Source organism: Nothobranchius furzeri, chromosome 5 (assembly GCF_043380555.1).
Source record: "Nothobranchius furzeri strain GRZ-AD chromosome 5, NfurGRZ-RIMD1, whole genome shotgun sequence".
NCBI lineage: Eukaryota > Metazoa > Chordata > Actinopteri > Cyprinodontiformes > Nothobranchiidae > Nothobranchius > Nothobranchius furzeri.
The window spans coordinates 3,397,851-3,410,349 of NC_091745.1; the positions used below are offsets into that span (position 1 = coordinate 3,397,851).

Genomic DNA, 12,499 nt, shown 5'->3' on the forward strand with positions numbered 1-12,499 from the left:
GAGGAACGAATAACAGCCCACAGTGAGATCCAGGAGCCGGAGGCGGGGCTTAAACCAGACCCATCGCAACAGACTTTGGGTAACAGTGTCACCTTTTTTAGCCCAAATGAGCCAAAATTCCCACACTGAACCAGCTCTGTTTAGTGCTTCTAGGTCTATCATGTTCTTTCTTCTTCTTAAGTCGTGGTCTACTTTGCAGATTTATTCAAAATAAATAACAACAATTTAAATAAAGTGTTTGGTTGGCTATAATGAAACATATAAGTGGTGCCAAAAAGTTAAAAACGGCACATTCAAAGTTCCTGACTCACGAATGAGTCAGACGCTCATGTTCCTGTTCACACACAAACCACCATCAGTGTGTGTGTGTGTGTGTGTCTAGGAGGGAGAGAACGTTTTAAAGAGTGCTGAATTTCTCTCCCTCCCTCTTTTTTTTGCATTCAATCCTGTGATTTCCAGCAGCTCAGCACAGAAGAGCCGAGCCGAGCAGCAACACACCACAGAGGGAACATTGTTCACATCCAGAAAGCAAACCAACCCAATGACTGAGTGGATACTGTTTCTTCACGTCTTTGTGGGGCTCGTTCTCTTCATGGCAGGTGAGATTTTGTCATTTGTGTTACATTAATTTCACTTTGATGCCTTTTATCGTCTGTTATGTTTGTTTTACTGTTTTGTCTGTCACGTGAGCTGGTTCCCAGTGAGCTCCATCAGAGAAAGAGAACAGAGTTCTCACTGACCATCTCTTCAGTAGGATAAAAACTCCCACCGGGGAACAGAAAACTGCAAGTGCATTTTTTAAATTTTAACCAAAATGGAGGAGCAGCGTTTAAATGAAATTGTTTATTTATTGTTGAAGATTCTCTTGAGATTTGGGCGATTTTTACTAAAATTCTCATAAAGTTTTAAGCAGAACAACCTTCATAAATAATTGACTTCCTGAACCAGACTTGCATATGATGTGTTAAAGCATCAGTCATTTATTTAACACTTTGGTTTTTCTTCACAGAGGGAAATTCAATAAGATGTGATCCCAAAGCTCCATTTAGGATGTGGTTTATTATACAATTACATCATTTTACAACTTCAAAATGAGATGATCACAATAAATTTTTTTAATGAGTAGCCTATTGTAAGAATATTAAGACTTTTTTAGGTTTCTAAACTTAAGTTGTTTGATATGAAACTCAAAAACTTAGAATATGTTGGAAAACTTCATTTATGGCTAAACTAATCAGAGACAGACTCATTACATGCAAATCCAGATGTTTGTTATTTTATTATAATTGTGGTGATTATGGCTGACAGCTTATAAAACCCCCACATTCAAAATCTCAGACAATTAGAATATTGTGAAAAGATTCAACATTCTAGACTCAAAGCGTCAAACTCTAATCAGCTAATGAATCCAGAACACCTGCAGAGGGTTCCTGAGCTTTTAGATCAGGGGTGGGGAACCCCAGCCTTCAAGGGCCGCTATCCAGCATGTTTTAGTCGTTTCTCTGCTTCATCATGGTTGATTCACCTGATCAGGCTTTGCAGAAACCTAACCACCTGCTGATTAAAGTCAGCGATTTGAAGCAGGGTGACAACTAAAACATGCAGGATAGCAGCCCTCGAGGGACCAGGACTCCCCACCCTGGCTTTAAAAGGTCTCTCAGTCTAAGCTGAAAGAAATCAACTGTTTCAGCATATTGTAATTTTTCCAGTTTCACTTTTACTTTTAATAAATGGCTGTAATAGAGTCAGATGTTTTGGGATATTTTAGGTCAATGTCTGACAGTCTAACTCTTTTAACCCTCGTCATTTCCAACTGCCTCAGTAAGCATGATGTTTTTGCTTTCGTTGCTTGTTTTGATGCTGAAAACAGAAAGTGAACTAAGTTTGCTAAGGCTGTCTAATAATGGAGCACTTTTGATTATATTGGACCAAGACTGGACGTTTAGAATGAAACTGCGTTGTTTACAGCCTAAAGGTTGAGTTTGTTCATGCTAATTAGATTTTTTTGCGGGGAGAATGGTGAAGGTCAAACATATCTGGTGTTTTATGCGATGTTTAGCCAGAATATTGTTTGCGTGTTAATTTTTTTAGAATTTATAGCTGTTTTGCATTAAACAAAAGCAATGTGGAGGTTCCTTGGGGCACGGACATCAAGGACATCAAAGATTCTAAACTTTTTAAAAAGCCAATGTCTAGTTTGCTCATTCCTGAAGGAAACTGTTCTTTCACGTTTCAGGTGAACCCACATCCTGTCCTATAGAGTTGAGCCCTATCAAAGCTGTGGTGAAACATGGAGACCCAGGTTCTGTTAACTGCAGCACATCAGACGGGACATCAAAAGAATTAGGATGGGAGGCTTCACAGGGAGGCACCCGTAAATCAAACGCCACAGATTTACCGTGGGAGGTTGTGAGTGTAACAAACTGGGGTATGAAGCCCATTTGCTATATCACCAATACTGACTGTCAGAAGACGGTCGACCTGGTTATTTACAGTAAGTGTTGCTGGTTATGCAAACATCATATTGATATCATAGATGTGTTTGATAATCTGATCCTGTTCTACAGCATTCCCAGAAAGCATCAGCTTCAGGTCCAATGAATCCAACGATGAGATGACAGAACACAAGGCCCATACCTTTATATGTGACATCTTTAATATTGCACCAGTTCAAAACCTCACTGTCCAGTGGTACAAAGACGATGCTGTCATCCACACAGCCATCCTTAATGATGAAACAATGGAGCCCACAAATCTGTCCCCTGCCTTCACATTTATACCAACGAGAGCTGACAGACATGTCAGGTTCAGATGCGAGGCACGGATGGACTTGGGGCCAGAAGGACCACTCTTTCACGCGTCTTCAGCAGAATACCTAACAGATGTTTTGTGTAAGTATGTCATTAAACATCAGTTATTGTTTTGCTACAACACATTTTTCAATTCTGACACTAGCATAAACATTAGTGATGCATTTTCATCACCAAGTCTCGCTTGAGACTAAGCTGCATTTTTACAATGACATTTAATGGAATAAAACGATAATAATAGAAAATGGAACAACTAATCTCCATGTTGCCTTTAAATAGTTGTTCTGGGTTATTTGTGTTTTTCTAGTTGGACCTGACATCCCGTGTTCGACCATTACGTTACGTGAGGGGGAACCTTTGAAAGAGCAGTGTAAAGTGACAGGAAATCCCAGCCCGTATGTTGAGTGGCTGAAAAACGGACATCCTATAAACACGAGCGTCCCTCTGAGAAGAAACGATACAGGAACATACACGGTGAAAGCTGAGGGACATGTCTTATCTGAAAAGCAGATCCAGGTCAATGTGTTTTGTAAGTGTTGCGTTCTTTCTTGGATGAAACACTGAGGATTTCCCACCACTAACATGCACCTTTGAACTTTTATGTAAGCAAAGGAGAGTAAATACAGATGTGAGGAACCATAAAAATATGTTAAGTGCCTTTTCGTGTCTCATTTCAGATGGACCAGAGTGGACATGTCCACATGTATACAATATAACAGAAAACTCTCATCACGACCTCACATGTTCTCAGGGTTTCCCCAAACCTGAGGAAATCTGGTACAAAGATGGGGAGGAGGTGGAACTTCCACAGGTCCTGACCAGAAGACATGCAGGGCAGTATGTGGTCATGGTTTCAACTCGCAGATTCAGTATACACATCAACGTGCTCTGTAAGTTCTCCACATACTGTTTTTGTCTTCAAGTGTATTTGTTTTTCTCTCTTATGAGTTGTTTGGTTTGGTTTCTGTAGACCCACCATCCGAAATATTTGAGCTTGAAGACTCTGAAGTCCAAATCGGTACCAGTTTGGGGTTGAAGTGCTCTTCTGCAGGTTCGCCACGACCAAACTACTCCTGGATTTATTATCAGGCGACCAATGTGATGGAGGAAACTGAGGATGGAGTGTCTCGACTAATGATCCACGATGCTACCGGAAACAACATGGGTCTCTATACTTGTCACGCCTGGAATGAGCATGGATATGTCTCCAAAACAGTCACAGTCACTGTACAAGGTAGGTACTTGCTTTAGAAGGAATGAATTTACTACGAGCTCTGTTGGAAAGCACTATCCCAATAAATAGAACAAAAGTTGACAAAATCAGGTTGGGCTCTTGTAGGCTATTTTAAAATTTCATGTTGTATTGCTTTTGTTCACTGAAATCACAGAAGAAAAAGAAGGGCCTCAAGCTGCTGATGATGAATGCAGATGCTAGCCCTTATGGAAGTTGCGTGTATTATGTTCCAGGTCTGGAAAAGGATAAAACAAAAAAAGTATGAAAAGCACATTAATGCTCATAAGCTTTTTAAGAAGTCATAACCCAGGTGACTGATCACCCACCAATATAGACAAGACAGTGAACCACAACCCAACGCAACAGCCGCCCTATGTACGGCATGAATGTGGGAATATGAAATACGCTGTAGAATATTTAATACGTTTTAGTGACTTGCACAACATAGAACTCATTTCTAGATATTTGCAGAGGTTTTTAAACTTATCTTCCTCATTGTCGGCTTCAAAGAAGTAGCATTCTTGTCCGGCAGGACTGATGAGCTACGATCTGGTTTCAGCTAGTTCCAACCTTAAGTTTTTGTAAACTTTTAAACTGCTGTCGGTTTCACAAATCATGGATGTTTGTGGCAGAAATATTCAAAATGCCTGCTTGCCTTGACAAAAGCAAACTTTTGTAAACAACAAAAATATTTTGGGGGAAATATCTGTAACGTGAAACTGAGGCTAATGTAAAGGATTATAAATTAAAATGCAATTAATTGTGAAATTTTGAAGATTATAGATGTTTTAAAACATGGTGACTTTGTTCTTGGCTGCACTCAAACTGTTAGCTAATCAGTCCTGAGGCTGTTGACATTACAGACAGCAGTGCATTCTGGGAACATGAGAATAGACCTATGTGTACTGAGAGAAACAACACGTACGAACCAACTAGTTATCACTGAAATAGAATGGCGTTTGTACGACTCTGAACTAAACAAGCCAGAGGACTTCAGTTTTAGAAACCTTGTTCAGATTGTAAATAAGGTGTAGCTATTTTTAAAAAGTAAACATTATTGTTGTTGCTTTTTGGCTCCTCACCTTTTTGGTCGCTGTGCTGAATTCCACTGCAAAAACATTACAACAGGTCTGGAAACAAATGAATGTGGTTATTGGATAATTACTGCATGGGTGGTTATCTTTCTGCTGGCAACAAGTTATTTAACCCCGTGGAAAATATGCTAGTCTGTGTGAGAAGGGTCAGATCACTGGCATGCATCAAGCAGAGAAAACATCTAAGGAGATTGCAGAAACGACTAAACTGTTCAACGCATGAAGGATAACGGGGACCCATCGTCTCCGGAGAAGAGATGTGGCCTTAAAAAAATCCTGAATGATCGTGATTGGTGATCAATTAAACGTTTGGTGAAACCAAATAGAAGACAAACAACAGTAGAACTCTGAGCTATGTTTAATAGTTAAAGTAAGACCATTTCCACACGCACACTGTGAAAGGAACTACCTGTAATATCCAGTATTACGTGCTAATATCTGCTGATAACATTGGTACGTCGATAATTTCAAACATCCATAATCATAAAACTACAAGATTGTGCTGAAGAGTTTGGGTTTGATAGTCAAACTCCACTATGTAAAATAAAAAACGTGGTGGCCTCAAGATCAAGCTCTCTTATACAATAAAACTATAATAAGTAACACAATCACTCAGATATTCAATATGATGATTATTTCCATCCTGAGGAACATTTGATATAATTCATGGGTTTTTTAATAACCTGACAGCTGCAGGCTGAAGGAACAGTCTGATGGAAGTAAGATTACCTAAAATCACTGTTGATGAACAACTGGTAGCAACATCGTCAACATCTGCTGTGCTGAGATGGTCGTGCACCAAAACCAAAGCTTTTGATGGTTTTATGATGTCGCTGACTTGGCATTGACCATAGTTAAAGGTGTGGGACTCTAAAAAAACATTTCTCTATAACTATTTCTGATTATAATTGGTCACTTTGAGTTTTCTATGCAGGCGGAACATGAAAATAGTCTCCTACACCTATCTCCTGGATTAGCTTCTGATAGAAATTAGACAATGAAACTTTAGGATTTGAAAATCCTGATAGATCAAAGTCACACTGTCACTTAACATTCATGGACTCATCCATCTTGACTTATGATGGCTGTTGGTTTAGCATCCAGGAAACAGCAGACAACATCCCCTCCAGTAGAAGATTACCATTAGCACTAGCAACACCACCACACAGAAAAACTCCTCCAGGCTTTTGTGATTTGTGGCAAGTCAGTGGAGTCACGTTGGTGTTATCCAATCAGAGGCAAGATATCCAAATATCAGGAAATAAGTACCTAAATCCCACTGTCTGCTGCCAGTCTCTGCTGCAGCAGACTTGTCTGTGCTGACCATTGACATATATACTCGAATTATAAGTTTTTGTGCCCAAATGGGAGGCTCCCACCACCGCTATTTTGACCGTGTCACAGGTCCCGACCCATCACGCCCAGACAACCCAAAAATGGGAAAAGAGGGTGTTTCTCAATGTCAAGGTGCCTGGCCTTGCGAGGCGATGTCTTGCGAGGCCAGGCGCCTTACTTACGAGGACACTGTCCTTCCTTGGTCAGTTAGAAAGCTTGCACTTTTGTCCAAATAATTCCATGATTAACATCCAAACACGAACACAAACACGCAGACAAAACTAAAGTTCAGAGAGTCGAAATGGCAGAACATCTATTAACATGAGGCCGAGGCCCAGGCTGAGGCCTCTGGAGCTCTGAAGTCACATGGATGCTCATTAATTATTCAGATTTTAAGCATTAAATTCCACTTGAACAGAAGAGTTGCCATTAATGTAAATTAGAACTATTAAACCTAAAATGATTTTTGAACCAGTAAACATGTTTATTTCTGCTGTAAAATTGACATTTTTAACATGGGGGTCCATCAGGATTTGCTCTCTTCTGCTGCCAGACCTTAGCGGATGAGGGTGGAACTGCAATTTTTGTCACTTCCTCAATAACTTCAAATTTGCTGCAGCTGACCCAAGCAACTCTGTTTTGTTTATTAATTGGGGGGGGGGGGGGGGGGGGGGGTTGCCCCGTGTGTGGCTTGCAAGGCATTAATTCCTACCAGATACCACTGCAAATGAAGTAATTAAACTAGTTTCCCACACTTTTAAAAATGGAAAGAAATTTACAAAAAAATAAAAAAAATACAATGCTAATCTTTATGCAGAAACACAAAACAAAGTCGTATAATCTGTATAATATAATATAATATAATATAATGTTAATATAATATAATGTTAATATAATATAATATAATTTAATTTAATAAATAAATAATATAATATAATATAATATAATGTTAATATAATATAATATAATTTAATTTAATAAATAATATAATATAATATAATATAATATAATTTAATTTAATTTAATTTAATAAATAATATAATATAATATAATATAATATAATATAATATAATATAATATAATATAATAATTTAGGGTTGGGTCCTTTTCACCACTAGGCTGTGTTTAATTATGTGAAGCCTGTAGCTCAGCTGTTACATTCATAGGCATGGCGGGAGTGTGTGGGATGCCATGAGTCTGTGCCCGGTGTTTGAAGGGGGGAGGGCGGGTTTCCTGGAGCAGGGAGCCGCTCGGTGTCTGGAACCGTAGCTTAGCTGTTAGCCTCCTCCCTAACCTCCACAGAGGAGCGGGGTCTGTCCCAGCCGCAGCCGGGGAGAAGCAGGACAAGTTCCAGCGGAAAGAGGGGGAAAGAGGCTTCAAAGTCCGGTTCAAAAGAGTTTCCTTGTTCATTTAAATCCAATGGAGGATTTCAGCTCTCTTCGTCTGGCTGTAGTTCTTATTCTAGAGCTGATGTCGCTGTCTAACGGGAAAGAGTCGAGTAAGTTGTCAGAAACTCTTCCAGATCTGTTTTCTTTTGTGTGGAGACAGAGATGTTTATTAGGGAAAGCCTGGGTTGCCTGTGCGTTTAAATTAAACCAGATTAAACATGACTGTTTTTAAAGGTATTTTCCTGGGACTGTTAACGTCTGAATGTGAGGAGCCAGGTTATTAAAATAAGGGACAACTTTTTATTTTTAAATGTTTTACTTGAAAATAGTTACAGTCGTGATCATTTTATTACAGAAAATTTGGAATTACCCCAGCATGACATATCTAACTATTACAGTATGTAAACAGCCCAGCTGAAAGAATAGTGGGCACTACTAGTACTGGCTAGATTATGGGAGGGGAATATCCTTCCTGGGCCATTTCCTTCTGCCTCCAGTGATACCATTGTCCCTAAGACCTTTGCCTTTTTCTTGTTCCATTTCACTACAACACTATACATGGAAATGTTATCACTCTCAACCTGCAGGCTGAATATGGAATAATATTGGTTTTCTTCCACCTTCCTATCACAGGTGCCAAGCTGGAATGCCCCATTAAAATAACTCCAGACACCATGGTGTTGCAATACCAGAGCAGAGGGCAGTCCGTAGACTGCAAGTCAACAACCAATGAGACAAATGTTAAGGAAATATTCTGGACGACTCAACAAGGCGACACACTTCGTAGCAGCGCTTGGTTTGCTGACACCCATAAAGACTGGGACCCTCGTCCCGTTTGTCACGGGGAGTTTAGGGGAATAGGAAACTGCTCTAAAGCTTTACACTACATCCTCTACAGTACGTCCGCTCAGTTTCTGCTTTAAGTGTTCTTCCTGCTTTATTGTTCTATCTGAATTTTCCTTTAAAAAAAAATCTGTCACCCACAGAATTTCCAGAAAGTGTATTGATTGGGGTCGTGGATGAAAGGAGTCCAGCTTTGGTGGGCACAGTTCTGCAGCTGCAGTGTGACATTGTCAGTGTTGCTCCTGCACAAGACCTTAATGTGAGGTGGATGTTTAAACGAGGCAATGAAACCATTAGGCCTGGTACGTTTTTTTTAGATTTAATTATAACACCACTCTGCTTGTGTTTATGATGCAACAACAAGCAGCATAAATCCTTTTTTTTTATGTTTCAGAATCGGTGGGGGTGAGCAACGCCACAGGCTGCAGTTTCAGTCCATACAGATCTCCCGTAAACGTGTCGTGCATCATGAACATCACTCTACAAAAAATTCACAATGATATTCAAGTCCAGTGTGTGGCAGAGCTGAACCTGGGACCTACACTACCACAGCCTCCTAGCTTGACGTCCAGCCCCCTCCGCATCACCGTGCTCTGTGAGCAGTACATCGTTGTAACACTTGGATATCGGCTGTGGTATCACATCAGCAAACTACTCACATTGCTGTTTGTCTCTGTACAGATGAACCCAGAATTAATGCCACAAAGCTTCCAGAGACGGTCCCGGTGTTCAGAGGTTACCCTGAGGTGCTTGTTTGTGAAGCTGATGGTAACCCACGCCCAGTAATCCAGTGGGAGTACAGCTCACAGACGGCACACGTTGAATCTGAAGGCAAACTCAATGTTTCTGATGCTGGCGTCTACATCTGCAGAGCTTCTAATGACCTTAATTCCACAGAACGAGTGGTCGAAGTCATTTTATTGGGTAAGCCATCTTTTGTTTCACAGATTTTGCTCTATTCAGTGGAGACTTGTTATAGAAGCTAATCTTGCAGCAGGGTTTCATGCACATCGTTACATTTATTCCTGTGGTAAATAAGCTGAGATTTGACTGATTCTCATTCTCCTCTTTGGTGGACTTGAGCACAATCCGTGGATTACCTTTGTGTCCTCCACATATTCACCAGCTCTGTAGCCCTCTTTAGGTCTTTTAGGTCTGAGAAGGTTAAATCAGCTTTAGCTCTTAGAAATGAACTTAGAGACTTCAGTTGAAGGCTGATTGTTGTCTGCACTCCTACAGGTTTGATTTCTGTTATGAAACTGCTGGTTAATATGCAACAGGTTCAATAGTTTACTTAGGGAAGTCGATGGAAAGTGCTGTGCTAAGCACAAAGAAGCTTCAACAACAAACATGACAAGTTCCACTTTTGTTAAGGTGACAAGCCTGAGGCTGCAGAGGGAGTTGGCTCACCTAACATAGGAAGGCCCAAAATGAAAAAGGCCAATATGCACACATATGACCTTGTGCTAAAACCCTTTAGTAGCAACCAAAACTTTTTGTACGTATTGGTGTCTAGGGCTGAAGGATGTATTGTACTCAGATCAAAATTGCGTTGTGAAACAGCGCAATCATGAGCTCGGCCAAACTGTGGGTTTTTATTGTGCTTCTGACTGACCCAGGATCAGTTGTGTCAACTGTTTTACACATCCAGGCTTTTCCCCAGGTCTTAAAAGTTTTAAGGTGGTAGCAGCAAGTGCCGGTGAGTGTGGGGGCTTGTTGGAGCCTATTGCCTGAGTGGATGCAGCAGTGCATTTATTTATTTTTTGCATTTCTTGTTTTTGTGGTGCTACTAGGGCCAACGTGTGTTTGGCCTCAATAAACCAATCACATCCTGGACATCACAGCCTCTCTTCAGGGTTTTTTTTGTGGAAAATAATGGCTTCAATCTTCCAACAGCGACTTCCAGACCGGTACTGTACAATGGTGTTTAAAGCGTCCTACATGGGTATTGGGATCACGCCAAATGAAGCAGCTTGTCAGCAACTCTGAACATAGTAACACATTAGTAGGAAGTGGTAGTCAGGAAAAACACAGGATTTACGTGCTGAACAGCAATGGACAAACTATCAAAGATGGAACCAAAGCTGCTTTGAGTTCAAGATGGAAACTCTGCTCAAGAGGCCTGCTTTGAACTTATAAAAGGACTTTCATGGTTCCTAATTAAATGAGTGTTTTGTATCCAGCTTTCTCCTCCTTATGCAAACCGTACAACAAACGCCTTTGTATTTTCAATCTGTCCAAGAATATGGTAAATACATCTTTTTTCTAACTAGAATCATCTTTCTTCTTCCATTACAGAGGACTACCTACCCCTCATTGCTGGGATTGTTGCTCTCACAGTGGTGATCATCTCCATCATCTTCATCTTCATCTACTCCATCTACTACAAGAACACCAAGATGCGTCACTACAGCCTCAAAAACCCAAAATTCAGCAATCAGAATGGCAATGTGGCTCACAATGGCTGGGACATTCAGCTTCCTGTCACCAGGCTGCCCTAGCAGTGCTTATGCTGCATCTCTCTAATGGTGTTTTTTAAACACTGAACTCCGTTCAAACAGCAGGCTCACTCCAGACAGGCTGGAGATAGTTTCTTCTACTTCAAACATCTCATTATTCTCATCTTTGTCTCAGCAATTCTACCCCCCAAAGAATGATCTTTTCATCCAATCAACGCAGTCTCGGCTTGAGTTGCACAATTGTGTCCACTGGATTTAACCTCCTATCACTGGACAGAAAAGGAAAAGAAGGAAGAGTACTTTAAAAGTTGGCACTGTTTTTATACTTTTGGTTACACAAAAAGGGAAATTTACACTGTTGCATGTTTGGTTTGGGTTTCAGATTTTGCTCATTTGTAATATACTCAGATTTCTGTGTCATTTCCTTAACAGACACAATTTTAGTATTAATGTGTCACATTTGGAGCGCAAACACAGAATAGCAAACATTTTAAATGAAAATGGGTTAAATCGCTACAGATATGGAGACGTTTTGGACACTTTTGTGTTTGCACATCATTTACATGTCATTAGATTTTGTCCTGTTTTGGAGCCACACCGTGTCAGGCGCTGCCTGAATGAAACAAGTTATTTTGTTCCACATGTTTGTTATTCAGTGAAAGACTGCAGGATTTATAACCTTAGATGTATATTCAGGAAAATATTTGATGTAAAAGCAAAACTTTATTTTTATTTATGAAAACAGTGTGAATTTTAATGTGTGTGAACATTGCTGACAGTTGTTGAACTGTGACGTAAACGAGAAGACACTGTATACATTTGTAGATACTGTTGTAAATATGTGTAACTTGTGCAAAACTATTTTAATAAAAATTAATGCTTTTTCAGAGCACTTTGTTATAAAGGCACAGTCATTTAGTCATTAACAGAGCTTTAAAAACTATTTTAATAAAAATTAATGCTTTTTCAAAGCACTTTGTTATAAAGGCACAGTCATTTAGTCATTAACAGAGCTTTACACTAGTAATTACTTGGAAAATGATTAAAGTGACTAACATTTGCCTTGAAAAAAAAACATAAATATACATTTCAAATAACCACGCCTAATGCTCATGAGATAAACACACTGCTATATGAACTGTTGTATTAATTGCGCAATCATGAATGGGGTTTTATCAAGTGCCAGATGTTTATTTCCCAGATTTATTTTTTTTTTTACCTCAGAAGGTAACAGTTTTATGGATGTAAGTTGAACCGCAGTGGTAACTCGGCTGTTGTGTAAACTTTAAAAGAAAAATGGGATCTATTAGCAGCCCTGTTTAGAGCTCTCCCGAGC

General features: G+C 39.8%; 1 protein-coding gene across 1 annotated transcript; it reads left to right on the top strand.

Annotated features, from left to right (window-relative positions):
• The first annotated feature begins 435 nt into the window (after positions 1-435).
• On the top strand, positions 436-12,052 carry icam3 (intercellular adhesion molecule 3). The gene is made up of 11 exons (XM_015948511.3): positions 436-599; positions 2,237-2,494; positions 2,568-2,891; positions 3,118-3,339; positions 3,488-3,700; positions 3,781-4,044; positions 8,495-8,758; positions 8,848-9,006; positions 9,099-9,299; positions 9,386-9,628; positions 11,003-12,052. Exons 1-11 carry the CDS (start codon positions 542-544, stop codon positions 11,203-11,205), a joined length of 2,409 nt encoding a protein of 802 aa, XP_015803997.3. The 5' UTR covers positions 436-541; the 3' UTR covers positions 11,206-12,052.
• Positions 12,053-12,499: the final 447 nt, after the last annotated feature.

What these genes read in the sequence shown, in the direction of transcription:
- icam3 (XM_015948511.3), top strand. Translation starts at nt 542, where the DNA reads ATGACTGAGTGGATACTGTTTCTTCACGTCTTTGTGGGGCTCGTTCTC. An exon ending in ATACCTAACAGATGTTTTGT is followed by an intron (nt 2,892 to 3,117) that starts GTAAGTATGTCA and finishes GTGTTTTTCTAG; the next exon opens with TTGGACCTGACATCCCGTGT. An exon ending in GATCCAGGTCAATGTGTTTT is followed by an intron (nt 3,340 to 3,487) that starts GTAAGTGTTGCG and finishes GTCTCATTTCAG; the next exon opens with ATGGACCAGAGTGGACATGT.